The sequence below is a fragment of the Rhineura floridana genome, chromosome 1, assembly GCF_030035675.1.
Source record: "Rhineura floridana isolate rRhiFlo1 chromosome 1, rRhiFlo1.hap2, whole genome shotgun sequence".
NCBI lineage: Eukaryota > Metazoa > Chordata > Lepidosauria > Squamata > Rhineuridae > Rhineura > Rhineura floridana.
In genome coordinates, this window is record NC_084480.1 from 47,006,023 (window position 1) to 47,023,258 (window position 17,236).

Here is a 17,236-nt window from a genome sequence, read left to right on the forward strand (position 1 = left end):
TATGTACTACAATTGCTAAACAGGCAGGAAAAAAATCATTAATTGGTCTACCAAGACCCTCAGCAATTTTCAAGTGGTCCTTGGGGGGGAAAAGTTTGGGAACCCCAGATCTAGCCAACACTGTACATACACCAAGTGGTGGAGACCACAAAAGAGCTAGTGTGGTTGAAGAAACATCACTTTGCAGCCAGGAGAATGACACATAGTTCTGAGTTATCGATGCTTGCTTCTTGTTTTACAGTGCCTTATAAGGAGACTAATCTTGTAACAGGGTAGGCTAGAAAGCACATTGAAACTGCTCAAGTGTTCCATCCAACTTTACTTTGCAAACAAATTCATTTGTTCTTGTTCTTGAAAATAAGGACGTTGTTGTATACTGGCACTTCCACATGTTTTATTGTGGACTCAGTGCTGCTTCTGGCCAGAGGTTTTTTTGCAGTGTCCATGTAAGTGTCAGCAAAATACCAGCCTGTACTTTTTCTTGGTATAATCCTGATTTCCCCTTACTGTGGAACGTTCAGTTAAGTAAAATACGCTGTTATAATTTTTTTTTGTCATACCACTTCTTCCATTTGCTCCTCTCATGGGCAGATTTGTACAAGACCTGTAATAATAAAAATAAATGTTTGGGGCCACTTAATAGCTTGAAGGAGGGGGTATGTGTCTGCCAATTTTTCTGTAAATTAAGGTAATTTCTCTCTCCCAGCCTTCTCCCACTTGACATTCAGCTTCAGCAGAAAGCACCTAGAGATCCAATCATACCGCTGAAAGGGGAGAGGAGAATTAGATCAACCCTGAGCCCTTTCCCACTCTTTTTTTAGACTTCTCCAAGAGTCTCCTGCAGTAGGAGGAAGTTGGGTTTTTATTTATTATTTATTTATATCCCACCCTCCCAGTAGAAACCCAGGTAGACTGCACACATGCACACACAAAATCTGCAGCTGAGTGTAACTCAAATTCTGAGCCAAGAAAAATTGGATCCGATAGTCTGTTTATATTAGGCAACTCTGAATGCTTATTTCTTCTTCTTATTTCTGTTTCACTTAATCACAGAGACTGACAAAGAGCTTTGCAGTACACCAAAGCTCTGCTTCCTGTGTTTTCTCTACTAGAAAAACTACAATCACAGATCATCCAGTTTGGTCCCTCCAAATATACCAATATGCTCTTTTCAAAGAGGATGACATTCCTGTTTCAGAAGGCTTTTGCTAGAACAAAATCCCCAAATAAGTGACAATGGATAAGTGAATATTTATCTCAAGGAATGTTACAAAAAATAACAATTTCACACTAAACTGATTTTACAACAATATATATTTATTTATATACAGTCCCCATAGGAACAAACTGCATCTCTGGGCAGACAATACTTTTAATTTTAACGGCAGCAAAAAAAATACGGTTTGAAATTACATAGCCTTGAATATAAGAAAGCACTTCAATTCTATAGAGAGAGAAACGCATAGAGATTAAAGACAGGTGCTATAAACTAATCTTCACCCCTGCGACATGCAGCACCTATGTTTATGAATGAGCGTATTACTGTACTGCAGATATTAACTATAAAATGCTATGCTAGAGACAAATTGTTCAAATCAGTAGAAAGACTTGCCACATTACTGCTTGTTGTCTGACTTCCTTTTTCAAGCTCAGAATGCTTTTTATAGCACAGGAGCCTCCAGACCTGCCTTTGATACCCTGAAGAGGCATAATAATAAATTAAGGGATCAATGCAGCAGTTTATGGTACCAGCACAGACTGCTAAGAGGTAGGCAAAATTCAGACTTTCGAGGGGTTCATCAGGTGAAATGCATATGCCTTGCACTAGTAACAGGACATTTGTTGGGCCAAAACAAACAATAAAAGAACACAAGACAGCTGCAGAAAGGAGGATGGCACGTCCCCTTTTACCTGGCTTTGTGGCAGCGCTGGATGTAGAAAGTTTCTTTATAATGCACACGTAACATGTGACAGAGATTAATAACGGTATAAAAAACCCCAAAATAGATACTACAGAAAAGTAATACCGAAATGTCTCCATAATAACAGAGAAATCTAATGTATCAAGACAGGTAGTAACATTTAACGAAAATACTCTCTTTGTTTGCTCAGTGACAAGCAGAGGCATCGCCTCGGCTATAGCCAGAAGCCAGATGGCAAAGCAGACCAAAGAAGCACGTCTCAGTGTGCGCCATGACAGAGACTGTATTGGGTACACCACTGCCAGGAAACGATCTATACTTATCACCATCATCAGCAGGATGGAGCAGTACATGTTGCAGTAGAAGGTGGCAGTGACAAAACGACACATTTCAGGTCCAAATGCCCAGTTGTTACCAGAAAAACGGTAGGCAACCTTAAAAGGAAGCACACTCACAAGGAGTACATCTGCAGAAGCTAGATTGAGCATGTAGATTACAGCTGGCTTCTTAAGCTTTATTTTGATGATGAACACAAGGATTGCTATAATATTTAAAGGAAGACTCAATATAATCACAACAGTGTGGATGGAAGGAACAAAACGAGTCAGCCATGGACTAGTCAAGTATGTTTCAGCATCTTTTGTGATTTCCACTATGTGTTGATTGTAGTTGTCCAAACTATCATTAGCATTTATTTTCTTAACAGGGGTACTACCAAAAGAGGAATATGCATTGATGATGGATGAATCTGAAATATGAAGCAATATACAAATTAAATGTTTAAATGCCTATATAAATGATGTTACAAAAGTCAACATAACACCTCTAGTTTAGTTATGAGAATATTCATTCACATTAAGTTATAGATTTGCATATATTTATTTAGTTTTTTTAAAATTACTGATGTTGACAAAATTAACATTGCTGCCCCTTCTGCCTAGTTTTCCCTATAACTAATAAGAAATTTCAGGGTTTTTAAACATGAAAATGTACTAAGTAACCTTTTAGACCAAAGGGCGAGGAACCTGTGGCCATCTAGATGCTGTTGAGTTACAACTTCCACTACCCCTGGCTATTGGCTGGAGCTGATGGGAATCAGAGTGCAACAACGTCTGGAGCGCCACAGGTTCCCCAATGATACCATAGAATCTTGATTGGGCTTTTCCTGCTCTTATTCTGACTTAGAACGGATTGTAAGCTACAGAACAGATTGTGAGCTAAGCTATCCTGTATTTAGAGTCCTATATATAAAGTCTTTACATATAGAACATGAAGGCATCTAATATAGTATTAATTTTACATTTTTGAGAAACAAATGTCATGCCAATTGTTCATTGTGTTTATACTATGAATGTGAGATGAAAGTCAGTTAAGCAACCTACAGTGTGTATGTGAGGGACGGTCACAGACAGTGAACCTAAACTGAGCAACTCACTTCTATCATCATCATCATTATTATTTTCATTTATCAGTTGCTTTATACAATAAAGTCTCAAAGTGACTTGACAAAACAAAATACAAGACGTTGCAATTTAAAACCAGAAAATTGTAAAACAATGACAGTACAAAATCTGTGAAATGCTCATGCAGCAAGATTAATAAAGGCCACTAAAAATATAAGCACCAATGTAAGAGGCAACATTAACCAAAGGTCGTGTAAACAAACAGAGCTACGTACACAAGACATTTATTCTGGAATCAATGGAGACTTATGTTGAAATTCAATACACATCCTGGGAGTAAGTTTCATTGAACCCAATGGAGCTTACTTCTGAATAGATGTGCATTGGACTGCAGCCTTAGTAGTTTCTTTTCTATGTAGTCCACACACAATTTAAATCTACCACATATTTTTTTTGTCCTTAAAAAGCACTTCTTGAGAATCTGGTTTAATCCTGAAAACAAAACTCATTACAGATTGATACTGCACTTCCCTGCAGTGTGTCCATTTGAGAACAAATAAAAACAGATGTAGGCTGTCTCAGCAATGGGAGGGTGTATCCACACCTGCCCAATGATGTTGCGGGTGGGTATATCCGGAGATTACAATCACCACTACCTTCCTCATTCACCTGGGGCATGTGCAGGGAAGAAAAGGCATGGAGAACCTAATCATGGGGAGGGCTTTCAAATGTGTATTAAGTAACCACACCCACCCTTCTGGACAGCAGGATCTAGACACAATCTAGATTGAAATAGGGTTGCCATGTTCTTGGCCTGAGACTGATCCTGTATCTTTAGGAGAAGAGAAAGTCAGCCAAGTGCAGGTGTTCTTGCAACACTATAATGAGAAAAACCACAAGATGGAATTCTTTCTTCCCCCTGCACAACTTTTAAAGATACAGAAGCCCACTTAGAGGCTGGGCCTGGCAACCAAGAGGTCTTCTGTATCTTTAAAAGTTGTGTAAGGGTAAGAAAGAATTCCATCGTGTGGTTTTTCTCATTGCAGCATTGCAAGAACACCTGCACTTGGCTGACTTTCTCTTCTCCTAAAGATACAGGATCACTCTCAGGCCAAGAACCTGGCAACCCTAGACTGAAAGCAGCATGTTCAGGGCAAACATGAACAATTCCAGATTGATAAAAACAACATTTTTGTGCTACAAATGGGTTAGTGTGTCTGCAGCCCAAGCTGAAACTTGAAAACAACTTGCTGTAGGTACCGCTGAAAGCACACCTGATACTTTTTTTATTTGCTGGCTAGCACGTGTTAAGATTACTCTTGTCATTTCATTTGAGTGGTCTCCCTGTGTCTCCCAAAAGATCAGAGTGCTTCCCATTCATAAGTGAGTCCTCCCTTGAAATTGAAGGTGTCCCCTAATATTTATTGAGCAATGCTGTATTTGCACAATTGTCTTTATGCACATATTATGCAATTTGATTCTGTTTGCTGAAAAACTCTGTGATGGGGAAGATCTGAGACAGGATCATGAAACAGCCACAAAGAGGAATACGTCCAGCTTGTGCTAAGTTTATCTCTCATGGAGTATATGATTTTATGCAGGAGACAAATTTCTAGATATATTTATTTACTGCCTTGCAAAACATCAGGGTGGTGTGTACATCACCTCCTTGCTGGAATATCAGAGGCTGGTTGTGCAAAAACAGCCAGTCTGGCTTAGACTGCAATCCAATACACACTTACCTGAGAGTAAATCCCATTGAACTCAGTGGAGCATTTTTGTGAGTAGACATGTATTGGATTGCAGTCCAACAGTCAAACAAGAGATGGATTGATTCCATAAAGGAAGCTACAGACCTGAACATACAAGATCTGAACAGCGTGGTTTATAACAAATGCTGTTGGAGGCCACTGATTCATAGGGTTGCCATAAGTCAAAATTGACTTGAAGGCACATAACAACAACAACAACATAACCACTGGGAAGCAAATTTTCCTAGCACAAGAATATTGTCTTCCATCTTCTACCCTTATTGCTTCATCTTGCTTTTTCTTCCACAGCACTATCATTAGGAAAAGTAAGAGCAAGTGAAATTTTCCCTGAATAATTGCACAATATAAGCCTTGCTTTAAAGCTTCAAATATTAAATCGTGGAAAAAGCATGTTGGGTTATACTCACTGTTTGCTGTTGCTGTGCTAAATAAATGGGAGGCTATACTGAGCAAAGAAAACAGTATCTTCGGAGATGGATCCATTTCTTCTCCAGAGGTGCCTCTCTTATTTTGTTTCCACTAGGTCTTTAAGAGGAAACCAGGGATTTTCCTGAAGAAGAAAAAAATCTTCATTTGCCCAACTGAACTGAGAGCTCACTGAAATTTAAATCCACTCTTCATCTCTTTGTCCAATTTGGGCTTGAATGTTAGCTTACATCAACAGGAAACACAGAGCCAACCACACTGTCAGAAAACCACTTCAACCTCCTAAGAGAGGCAGCAGTGGGTTTTTGATTTCTCTCTTCTGGCTGATCCTCAAAGCACCACATGGAAACTCTCAGGCACCCCTTCTATTTTCTTTACTTTTCTAAAAGACATTTCATAAAACCAAATCTTTCTGAAAAACCCATTATGATGCATGTAGCTGATATAGATGCATTTGTTGTGGTTTTCAATGAACCCATTTCCAGAAAAAAGTAGTTAGGACTCATTAATAAATGGAACACATCATTTCCCCCCCTGCCCTGAGTATTTTCTCGGTGCATAAAGTGCTTTACTATTAATCCAGTTTGGACTTGAATGACATTAGCTTAAATCATGGTTGAGGAACTTCTTTTCAACCTGAGGGCCGCATTCCCATCTTCTGAGGGCCACATGCCAGTGGTGGGCAGGGCCAGAGCCAAAGAATGTAAATGTTACCTTTGGCACAGTCGACTAGTTGTCAGCACACAATCACACACCCCTCTCTATCCTCCATCCAGAAAAACAAGAGGCATTATCACGAAGTGCATGATCTGGGGAGAGGGAGAGGGGCCTGGGGAGGGCTCAACAGAAAGGCCTTAAGGGAGCTCTACATTTGGCCCCCGGGCTTGAGGCTCCCCACTCCTGGCTTTTATTAACCATAGGCCAATAGCTTACCAGACCACCAGATCACCAACCCCTAACAAATAGGCACCAGTAGGTTAGCTTTCTCCCTTCTTAGATTAATTATCCCAAAATTAATTGGCTCTACCAATTAATTTTCCTTCATGAGGGCAATGAGCAGCTTCTTAGCAATAGGTGAACAATGTCTGCGCAGCTTGTCATTGTAGGGGTTAAAATATAATCCTACATCATCAATGATGCAGCTAGGTGATTTTTGACCCTGGACCCATGGTCTTACTGGGTCCCCTGTGGAGAGCATCAGGTATTCCTTCAGATTAACACGATTAACTATACTCTCCCTTTAACTCATCATTCCATGTTTTACATTCCTGATATGTGACAGCATCCAAAAAAGGGGTTGTTTTGCTGCTCTGATACTAACATAACACATTTACTTGGGAATAAGCACTGTTTTGTTGTAGAAAATGATAATCTCTTTTAAAAGCAAAAACAATAAAATTAGAACCTATAACCATGTGCCCGCCTGGCTAGTTGTCCCTCACCAACAGAATGTTTATTAAAAATACAGTAAGGAATCTGCAGTGACCAGGGTCAGCCCTGCTATGCCCATGCCAGTCCAGGTGCAAATGCTGGGCCTGTTTGCTGTGGCCCCATCATCGACCATTCTCTGGGTGGTCATTTGGGGGCTCTCAAAGTCATGTCTGAGCTGCACCGATGCAGATGCACCCTTGAATGCCTGCCTAGACTATGATCAGAGCTTGGAAAAGTTATTTTTTTAAAACTACAGCTCCCATCAGCCCCAGCCAGCATGTCCACTGGATTGGGCTGATGGGAGTTGTAGTTCAAAAAAGTAACTTTTCCACCCTCTGACTATTATCTCTTTCTTCTGCTTTAATGGATTCTCTCTCTGTAAGTTTATTTAAAGCAGCTGGCGTTCCTAGCCTAAAAGCACTGCTTTTCCTGAGGCCCAGTTTGTTACTAGAAAGACTTTATATGTCTGTTGGCCATCAGACTGAGGAGTCATTTATCTCCAAGTCTTAGATTAGAAAAGCTAACTACTAAAAAAAACCCAAAACACAACTGAGAATCCCTGGCACATATTTTCAGATATGTTAATAGATGCCACAGAAATCTTGGTATGCCTGCTTTGGAATACTGTAATAGTTACCTAATCTCAAAAAGGTATCCCACTACTGGGAAATGGTTGTAGAAAAGGGCCAACCAAACCAATCAAGAGGTTGGAGCATCTTCCTTAAAAGGAAACCTAAAATGTTTGAGGCACTTTGATAGTGTAGCTTGTGTGCTGTCCTACAATATGTTTTCAACACTTCAGAATATATCTGAGCAGCTGCAGTGTGTGAAATGGCAGCAGTATACTCTACATTACCTTAGTGTTCATGTACATGCATTTATCTACATGTGAACCAGAGACAAAAAGCCTCTACTGGATACTCAAAAGACTTCCCAGCTCTAGAGAATCTGGGAGCTAAGTTATAAAGAATCTGAGACATGACCCTTGAAGAATTTAAATTCTAGAATAGTAGTGGATGGCATGGTGGGATTCACCTGACCTCACAACAGCTGAATCACTGTTGCTTATCAGGAAGGAGAGGGGAAGTGTTGAGGCAGCAGCGAGTCAGTAGTGGCAGATTGGCTCTGCCAGTGCATTTGCACCATGCCAACCTCCCCCTCTCACCCCCAGTAAGCAGCAGCAGCAGCAGCAGCAACTCAGCTGTTTGGAGAGGAGGTGAATGCTACCACCCCACCACGCCCTCTGCTACTGGTCTAGAATCCCACGCTAACCATCTTCAGAAGGCAAATACTGGGATCATGATTTACTAGGGACAGTCAGGTATAAGAAAATATGGACAGTTAGGAGCATGTTATACTCCATGGCCTTTCTGAAAATTAGTGCTAAAGGAAAGTGTGTTGTTGTCATGTGGTAAAATATTGGATCTTATTCATGTTTCCCAAGGTAGGGCACCCATGATTAGCACCCATTTCCAGCAGATCAGATGATTGGCCTCTCTGTGTTTATCCCTTGCTGGGCTATCCTTGCAGGGTTGGTCTCATAGAATAGGGAATGCTAATACCCTTTGTTATACTATATTTGATAGAAGTTATCAAATAGAAACAACTATACAGTGAAAAATAACATGCTGTGTGATATTTTAAAGCCACCTGGAGCTATTCACTTTTACTTAAAAGAACGACCCAGGAACGGGGCTTTTTCGTTGTTGTTTTGTGCCTTCAAGTCGATTACGACTTATGGCGACCCTATGAATCAGTGACTTCCAATAGCATCTGTCATGAACCACCCTATTCAAATCTTGTAAGTTCAGGTTTGTGGCTTCCTTTATGGAATCAATCCATCTCTTGTTTTGCTTTCCTCTTTTTCTACTCCCTTCTGTTTTTCCCAGCATTGTCTTTTCTAGTGAATCAGGTCTTCTCATGATGTGTCCAAAGTATGATAACCTCAGTTTCATCATTTTAGCTTCTAGTGATAGTTCTGGTTTAATTTGTTCTAATACTCAATTATTTCTTTTTCACAGTATGTGCAAAGCTCTCCTCCAACACCATGTTTCAGAATGAGTTGATTTTTCTCTTATCCACTTTTTTCACTGTCCAACCTTCACTTCCATACATAAGAGTTCAGGAATACCATGGACTGAATGATCCTGATTTTAGTGTTCAGTGATACATCTTTGCATTTGGAGACCTTTTCTAGTTCTCTCATAGCTGCCTCCTCCAGTCCTAGCCTTATTTTGATTTCTTGGGTATTGTCTCAATTTTGACTGCGCCAAGGTATTCATATCAAATAAAATGCTCATAGTCTGAAACTTTAGTGTTCTGATGCCATCTAGTGTCAGTTTTATGTACCAAGAACACAGAAAAAGACTGTAAGAGGGCAGCCTCACTTTGCAAAGTACAATATGCAGCTACAACTTGCCCTTCTTATCACTACGGAAGGGACACAAGATTGATGTGACATTGCTGAAATTATTTCTAAAGATTGCCTGAATGGCTGCATTGTAGAGCTTGAATAAATGACAGAGTGAAGAAGATTGTGTACTTAATTTTTGTCCCCGCCTTTTAGGGCAAGCCCATACAACCCCCCCCAAAAAAGTGTTAAAACCCAAGCAATTGAATATAACAGTGGGTGTGTGGAGAGGGAGATATATGGGGAGCATGTAATAAGAGCAATAAAAAACTAGGTGGAATGAAAGAAGTCTTCAGGAGCTACTTAAAAGCAGGTGAGTGGTCCATGTAAGGCCCTCAGCACTCTTTCTGCAGCCCACCAATGCCTTGGGAGCCCCCCTTTTCCATAGTACCCAGCCAATGAGCCATCAAATAAATGACTGCTATTTCCATGTTTCTATTAAGAACATGGGAACAGTAATTTTGCACTGGGAGCAGGGGGAGAGGGAGGCTTTAAGTTTCTCCACAGCACTACAATGCAGCCCACCTATGATTTAAAGTTACAGAGAGGGGGCCAAGTGGACTTCTTATGGGGCCACCACTGAAAAGACCCTGTCCCTAGCAGCTGCCAACCTGGTTAGCATTAGTGATGGGCCAGTCTTAGGAGCTAGAAAGGTTCGTATTGGTAAGTGGTTGTTCAAATAAAGATTAGAAAAACTCAGGAGATCTTTCCCCTTCTCACATCTATGGATGTGTTCCTGTGCAAATCTGTGTTTTCATTGGCAGAGTCAAATATGCTATTAATGGCAAGAAGACTTCCTTCAAGAAATGGAAGTCATGTGCAAATGAGAACAAAAAGGAACACAAACTTTGACAAAATAAATGCAAGCAGACAATAAGGGGTGCTAAAAAAGAATTTGAGAAGCACATTACTAAACACATGAAGACCAACAACAACAAAATACATTAGTAGCAAACAACTCTCTAGGGAGGTGAATGGACCCTTGGATGACAAGGAAGTCAAAGGTGTATTAAAGGAGGATGAGATTGCAGAAAAACTGAATAAATTATTTGCATCTGTTTTCACAGCAAAATATATAGGACAGATCCTAGTGCCTAAACTAACTTTTGTATAAAGAGAGTCTGAGTAACCTAGGCAGATAGTGGTGACAAGAGATGAAGTTCTAGTTAAAAATCACTGGGTCTGGATGGCATCCACCCAAGAGATCTCAAAGAACTCAAATGTGGAATTGCTGATTTTCAAACAAAAATATGTAACTTGACCCTCATACCTGCTTCCATAGCCAAGGACTGGAAAGTGACAGATGTAACACCAATTTTTGAAAGGGGATCCAGGGGTATCCTGGAAATTACAGGCCAGTTAGCTTAACTTCTGCCCCAGGAAAACTAGTGGAAAGTGTTGCTAAAAATAAAATAACCAAGCATATAGAAGAACAAGCCTTGCTGAAGCAGAACCAACATGGCAAGACTAACCTATTTGAGTTCTTTGAGAATGTCACAAGTGCATAGATAGAGATGATCCAGTTGACACTGTGTACTTACACTTTCAAAAAGATATCTCACCAAAGACTCCTGCTCAGACATCATGGAATCATGGCACCTGGCTGGCCACTGTGAGAACAGGATGCTGGACTAGATGGGCCACTGGCCTGATCCAGCAGGCTCTTCTTATGTTCTTATGTTCTTAATAGGAGGAGAGGTCCTGTTGTGGATCAGGAACTGGTTAAGAAACAGGAAGCAGAGAGTAGGAATAAATGGACAGTTCTCCCAATGGAGGATGTAGAAAGTAGAGTCACCCAAGGTATTGGGACCTGTGCTTTTTAACTTGTTCATAAAAAATCTAAAGTTAGGGGTCAGTGGTGAGGTGGCGTAGTTTTGCTGGTGTTACAAAATTGTTCAGGTTCATTAAACAAAAAGGAATTGCAAAGAGCTCCAAAAGGACCTCTACTAACTGAGTGAATAGGTGGTAAAATGGCAAATGCAATTCAATGTAAACAAATGTAAATTACAAATGTACATATACACTCATGGGGTCTTATTTGGCAATGACTGACTAGGAACAAGACCTTGGGATCATAGTGGATAGCTTAATAAAGATGTTGATACAGTGCGTGGCAGCTGTGAAAAAGGCAAGCTTCATGCTTGGGATCATTAGGAAAGGTATTGAAAATAAAACTGCCAATATCATAATGCCATTATAAAAATCTATTATGTGGCCAGAGCTTGGAAAAGTTACTTTTTTTGAACTACAACTCCCATCAGCCCAATCCAGTGGCTATGCTGGCTGGGGCTGATGGGAGTTGTAGTTCAAAAAGAGTAACTTTTCCAAGCTCTGGATGTGACCACTTTTGGAATACTGTGTACAGTTCTGGTAGCCTCACCTCAGAAAACATATTGTAGATTGGAAAAGATTCAGAAAAGGGTAATGAAAATGCTCAAGAGGATGGAGTGACTTCCCTATGAGGAAAAGTTGCAGTATTTGGGGCTTTTTAGTTTAGAGAAAAGGCGAGTCAAAAGCGACATGATAGAAGTGTATAAAATTATGCCTGGCATGGAAAAAGTGGATAGAGAAAAGTTTTTCTTCCTCTCTCATAACACTAGAACTTGTGGACATTCAATGAAGCTGAATGTTGGAAGATTCAGGACAGACAAAAGGCATTACTTCTTCACACAGCTTATAGTTAAACTATGGAATTCATTCCCATAGGAAGCAATGGTGGCCACCAACTTGGATGGCTTTAAAAGAGGATTAGACAAATTAATGGATAAGGATGTCAATGACGGCTGCTAGCCATGATGGCTGTGCTCTGCCTTCACAGTTGGAGGCAGTATACTTCTGAATACCAGTTGCTGGAAACTGCAGTGGAGGAGAGAGCTGTTGTGCTCAGTTCCTGCTTGCAGGCTTCCCATGAGCATCTGGTTGGCCACTGTGAGAACAGGAGGCTGGACTAGATGGGCCACTGGCCTGATCCAGCAGGCTCTTTTTATGTTCTTATGTTTAACTTCTACCAAACTAGGAAAAGAGACCAGGTAGGCAGGACTAAGCTGAAGTCACAGCACTGCAAATATATTTGCTCATGGAGTTTATATGCTCAAATTCACCTGGATCACTGCTAGACAGGACAATATATTCAAGATGTTTGCACTCACCTTTGAGCCACTTCTGCCTACAGGGAGCCAATTTATGCAGTAGAAGCCTAGAGTGTCTTGCACATCTTCAGGTAAAATGCTGCACAGAGGACTTCTGCTAACATTTATGACTACACTTCTTAATGTTTTTACCAATTCCGTTTATTTTCCTCTGATTGTATGTTCACAATGCCTTTTTGTCAAGCAGATACAGAAAACAGTTTTATGACATTTGACATTTTCTAGGCATATTGATTGAGTCAGTTAGCAGGGGGAAGTTAATGGAAGCCCACTTACGCCAGAAGTCGTGATGATTTAATTTCAGAGAATGGAAATGTTCATGCCATTCCCAAACACAGAAAATTAAACATAAACATAGCTTTAGTCTGCCTATATTTGGATAATGTTTTATTTCCTTCTGTGTTGCTGTTCTTGGAGTCAGGTACCTTACTAACAATGCCCCTGTTAGTCTCAACATGTCCCCTTCAAAAAGAAATTATGTAATTTTCTCGTTTCAAAGGAGTGATTATTTGAAGCAATAGGCTATGAATAAGTGAGAATGCTCTGGGTAATATCCTTTAGAAAGAAATGCATAGACATTAAAGACAGGTGCAGTGAATTAGTGTTCACACCTGTGACATGCAATGCCTATATTTGTGAATGAGCACATTACATCAGATTAAATTAAATTGTATGGTTGTAAATCACCTTGAAATGTATATGTAAGGCAATTAATAAACAAATAAAAAATAACTAATGTTTTCAAAATGCTGTGTTTGAGCCAAATGATTCAAAGCCATATTCACAAGGTTGCCACATTACTACATGTTGTCTGGCTGCCCTTTTTCAAGATCTGAATGCTGTTATAGGACAAGAGACTCCAGACCTGTCTTTGCTACTCTAAAGAGGCATAATAATAAATTAAGGGGTCAATGCAACAGTTTATGGTGCCAATACAAACGGCAAGCATGTACGAAAAAAAGAGCCTCCCAACCTGTTGATCAGGCAAAGAGATGAAGTTTTGAAGTAGTACCAGGACATGTGTTGGGCCAAAACAAACAATAAAAGAACACAAGACAGCTGTGGACAGGAGGATGGCACGTCTGTTTTTATCTGGCTTTGTAGCCACATTGGATGAAGAAAGTTTCTTTCTAATGCACACGTAACATGTGACAGAGATTAAGAACGGTATAAAAAAGAACAAAATAGATAATGCAGAAAAGTTATCCTGAAATTTCTTCTTCACAGCAAAGAAATATATTGTGTCAAGACAGGTAGTAACATTTAACGAAAATACTCTCTTTGTTTGCTCAGTGACAAGCAGAGGCATCGCCTTGGCTATAGCCAGAAGCCAGATGGCAAAGCAGACCAAAGAAGCACGTCTCAGTGTGCGCCATGACAGAGACTGCACTGGGTACACCACTGCCAGGAAACGATCTATACTTATCACCATCATCAGCAGGATGGAGCAGTACATGTTGCAGTAGAAGGCGGCAGTGACAAAACGACACATTTCAGGTCCAAATGCCCAGTTGTTACCAGAAAAACGGTAGGCAACCTTAAAAGGAAGCACACTCACAAGGAGTACATCTGCAGAAGCCAGATTGAGCATGTAGACTACAGATGGCTTTTTCACCTTCATTTTTATCAGGAACACAAGAATTGCCATAATGCTTAAAGGAAGACTCAATATTACCACAACAGTGTAGACTGATGGACCAAAAAGAGTAAGCCATGGATTAGTTAGATATGTGTCAATGTCCTTTGAGAGAAGAATGGACTCTCTGTTTTGATCATGGATGTCCAACTTATTCCCATGTGAAGAAGGGCTGACTAAAATGGGCAAGAAGCTCCTAACCTTATCTAATGAAGAATCTGGAAGAAGAAGCAATAGACAATGAAACATGTAAACAGCAGCATAAATTATGTTACAACATTCAGTGTAATTTTTTTCATGGGAATACAAATTGAGAATAGCAAGTCATAGATCTGTATGTTCCAATATAGAAATAATAACATTGTTATTACCCATCCTTCACTCAAAGGTCCTTACTTTGGGTTTTCCTACCACAAATCTGTTATTTCAGTCAGTTATACCAGCTCAATATGACCTTAGGGTCACCATAAGAGAGACAGAATGAAGTGACTCTGTTTTATGCTCCTATTCAGTAACAGAATGGACTGAGGGTGCAGCAAATCCTATGTTCTATAGTCCAACTGTGTACATTAAAAGGTATAGAATACACTGCCTAATAAATATTTAATAATACAATGTTCATTCTTTGATAAATGAAATTGATGTCAAGCATGACTTCTATTTCACTTTTATTGCATTTTTATTCTACCTTACTGCTTCCCCTTTCTAATGCTATACTCTCAACAAAACCACAAGTAGGTTAAGTTGAAAGACAGTGCCCAGCCCATGGTCCCTCAGTAAATGTCATGGCTTATTAGAGAGTTGGACCCAGGTTTCCTAATCTAGCACTCTAACCACTATATCACAATAGTTCTCCATGGAGCAATGAATGTAAATGAAATGAAAGTCAGTTATGGCAGCTGTGTGAAGGAAGAGCTTAGTGGGTCTACCATGCAACTCACTTCTATAATCAGACTGTAGCCACAGTGCAGTTGAACACAGGTCAATTGAAAGGGTTCCCAAGGAATTGCTAAAAAACTTATTTCTCTTTGAAGAGGTACATTTTGAGTTTGCAGCTCAAAGAATGACAAATGAGCATACAAATGATTACAGATTTTGTGTGAACTACAGCTGCTCCCTACGGCCATACTACTCTGAACACGCCCGATCTCATTTGATCTTGGAAGCTAAGCAGGGTCAGGCTTGGTTAGTACTTGGATGGGAAACCACCTGGGAATACTGGGTGCCGTAGGCTGAGGAAGGCAATGGTAAACCACCTCTGAATACTTCTTACCATGAAAACCTAACAAATATATCCAAAAAAGATTCATAGGGTTGCTATAAGTCGTAATCAACTTGAAGGCATATAACAACAAAACAGCTGCTCCTTACACAAATGTCAGAGACTGATTGTGCAAAAAATTAAGTTGACTTAGGTGCACTATAAAAGATTTTGAGCTGGAATGGTATATACCTTTTTCAAATCAAAACCCAAATATATAATGCACAAATATTTGAAAGAATCTCCAAAGCACTGAGAAGCTAGTCTTTCTAGTAGAAGAGTATTCTCTTTTCCTCTTACTCTTTAAACATAATGGGAAACATCCAGTGATGTGTTTCCGCCAGCAAAATGGGCTTCCACTTGTGCAACAGGGTTTACCCTTCCTCTTATACAAAATTGAATGTCAAGCAATATTGAAGACAAGATGAAATTCCATCAAAATAGAAAAGTGTGTCCTAAATAAGTAGAGCTCCCCCCGTAAGAACACAAGAGCCTGCTGGATCCGGACATTGTATCACTGATTCCTGTGGGAATAAATTCCATAATTTTAACTATGCACTGCATGAAGAAGTACTTTCTTTTGTCTGTCCTGAATCTTCCAACATTCAGCTTCATTGGATGCCCATGAATTCTAGTGTTATGAGAGGAGAAAAACCTTTCTCTATCCACTTTCTCAATGCCATGCATAATTTTATACACTTCTATCATGTCTCCTCTGACCCGCCTTTTCTCTAAACTAAAAAGCCCCAAATGCTGCAACCTCTCCTTAGAGGGGAGTTGCTCCATCCCCTTGATCATTCTGGTTGCCCTTTTCTAAACCTTTTTCAACTGTACAATATCCTTTTTGAGGTGAGGCAACCAGAACTGTACACAGTATCCCCCCACATGCTTGCCTTGTGTAAAATCAGTTCATGTTAAATCACTGACAAAACTACATTGACTGTATGTACAGTTTGCTGGTATCGTGCTAAATAAGGTGCAGAGTATATTGAGCAGAAAAAATATCTTCATAGAGGGGTCCATTATTCCTCCAGAGGCACACAATTTCTGTTGCCAGGTTTCTAAGAGATTGCAGGGATTTATCTGAAAAGAAAATTCCTCTGCCCCACTGAACAAGGAGTTCAGTAAGATCCACTCTTCATTTTCCCATCCAATTTGGACTTGAATTGGAGACCCAAAACTAACTCCACTGCTAGAGGCTGGAATGGGCTTTTGATATCTCCCTTCCAGTTGCTCCTCAAAGCTTCATACAGACACTTTCAGAAATATCTGCTAATTTGTTCTTTCTTTCTTTCATGAAAGCAATGAGTGGCATCATCATAGTAATAAGAGGAAATGTCCACAGGTTTGGCATCTTTCATGTTTGTCTTGAAAAGACACTTTCTTAAAAACAAAGTATTTATTAAAAGCACATTATGGTTCATGTAATTGATACAAATGCATTTGGTTGGTTTTGAATGTATCAGTTTTCAGGATGGAAAGGACAATTAAGCCACATTAACAAACAGAATGTATCATTTTTCCCTATCCTAAGAATTCTTAAGTGCATGAAGTGCTATATTATTAATCTCTTTTCTCATCACAATAAACTTGGTGTGAAAGTGACGTCTCTAAAACCATCCAGGATAATTCATGGTTGCCAGCCATTTGAAACTATATTACCCACTACATCTCATTACCGTTCACTTTTAATACTACCACGCCATTCTGAAGACCATTATCAGAAGAAACTAAAAGGTAAGGCCAGATACTGTTTAAAAGTATTAGGACATCATCCTGGGTATAGTTTGAAAGGAGGGCATGTGCTACAGCTATCTTGCTGAAGC

At 39.8% G+C, this 17,236-nt stretch overlaps 2 protein-coding genes and 1 non-coding gene across 4 annotated transcripts; 1 reads left to right on the forward strand and 2 right to left on the reverse strand.

The window, feature by feature from the left end:
* Positions 1 to 1,357: 1,357 nt before the first annotated feature.
* On the reverse strand, positions 1,358 to 10,988 carry LOC133375694 (proteinase-activated receptor 1-like). Of its 2 annotated transcripts, XM_061607463.1 has the most exons (3): positions 10,906 to 10,988; positions 5,505 to 5,647; positions 1,358 to 2,670 (listed from the first exon to the last, which is right to left on the reverse strand). In XM_061607463.1, exons 2-3 carry the CDS (start codon positions 5,578 to 5,580, stop codon positions 1,571 to 1,573), a joined length of 1,176 nt encoding a protein of 391 aa, XP_061463447.1. In that variant the 5' UTR covers positions 5,581 to 5,647; positions 10,906 to 10,988; the 3' UTR covers positions 1,358 to 1,570. The 2 variants fall into 2 exon arrangements, with proteins under 2 accessions (XP_061463447.1, XP_061463446.1); XM_061607462.1 differs by lacking the exon at positions 10,906 to 10,988 and having other exon boundaries at positions 5,505 to 5,700.
* A 2,306-nt stretch (positions 10,989 to 13,294) lies between these two features.
* Positions 13,295 to 14,209, reverse strand: LOC133376473 (proteinase-activated receptor 1-like). Its single transcript, XM_061608662.1, is given in 1 exon segment — positions 13,295 to 14,209. A coding segment is annotated over 1 exon segment (867 nt). The 5' UTR covers positions 14,162 to 14,209.
* Positions 14,210 to 15,264: 1,055 nt separating this feature from the next.
* LOC133375933 (5S ribosomal RNA) lies at positions 15,265 to 15,383 on the forward strand. Its single transcript, XR_009760344.1, has one exon. It is a non-coding gene; the product is annotated as a 5S ribosomal RNA (ribosomal RNA).
* The last annotated feature ends 1,853 nt before the right edge of the window (positions 15,384 to 17,236 follow it).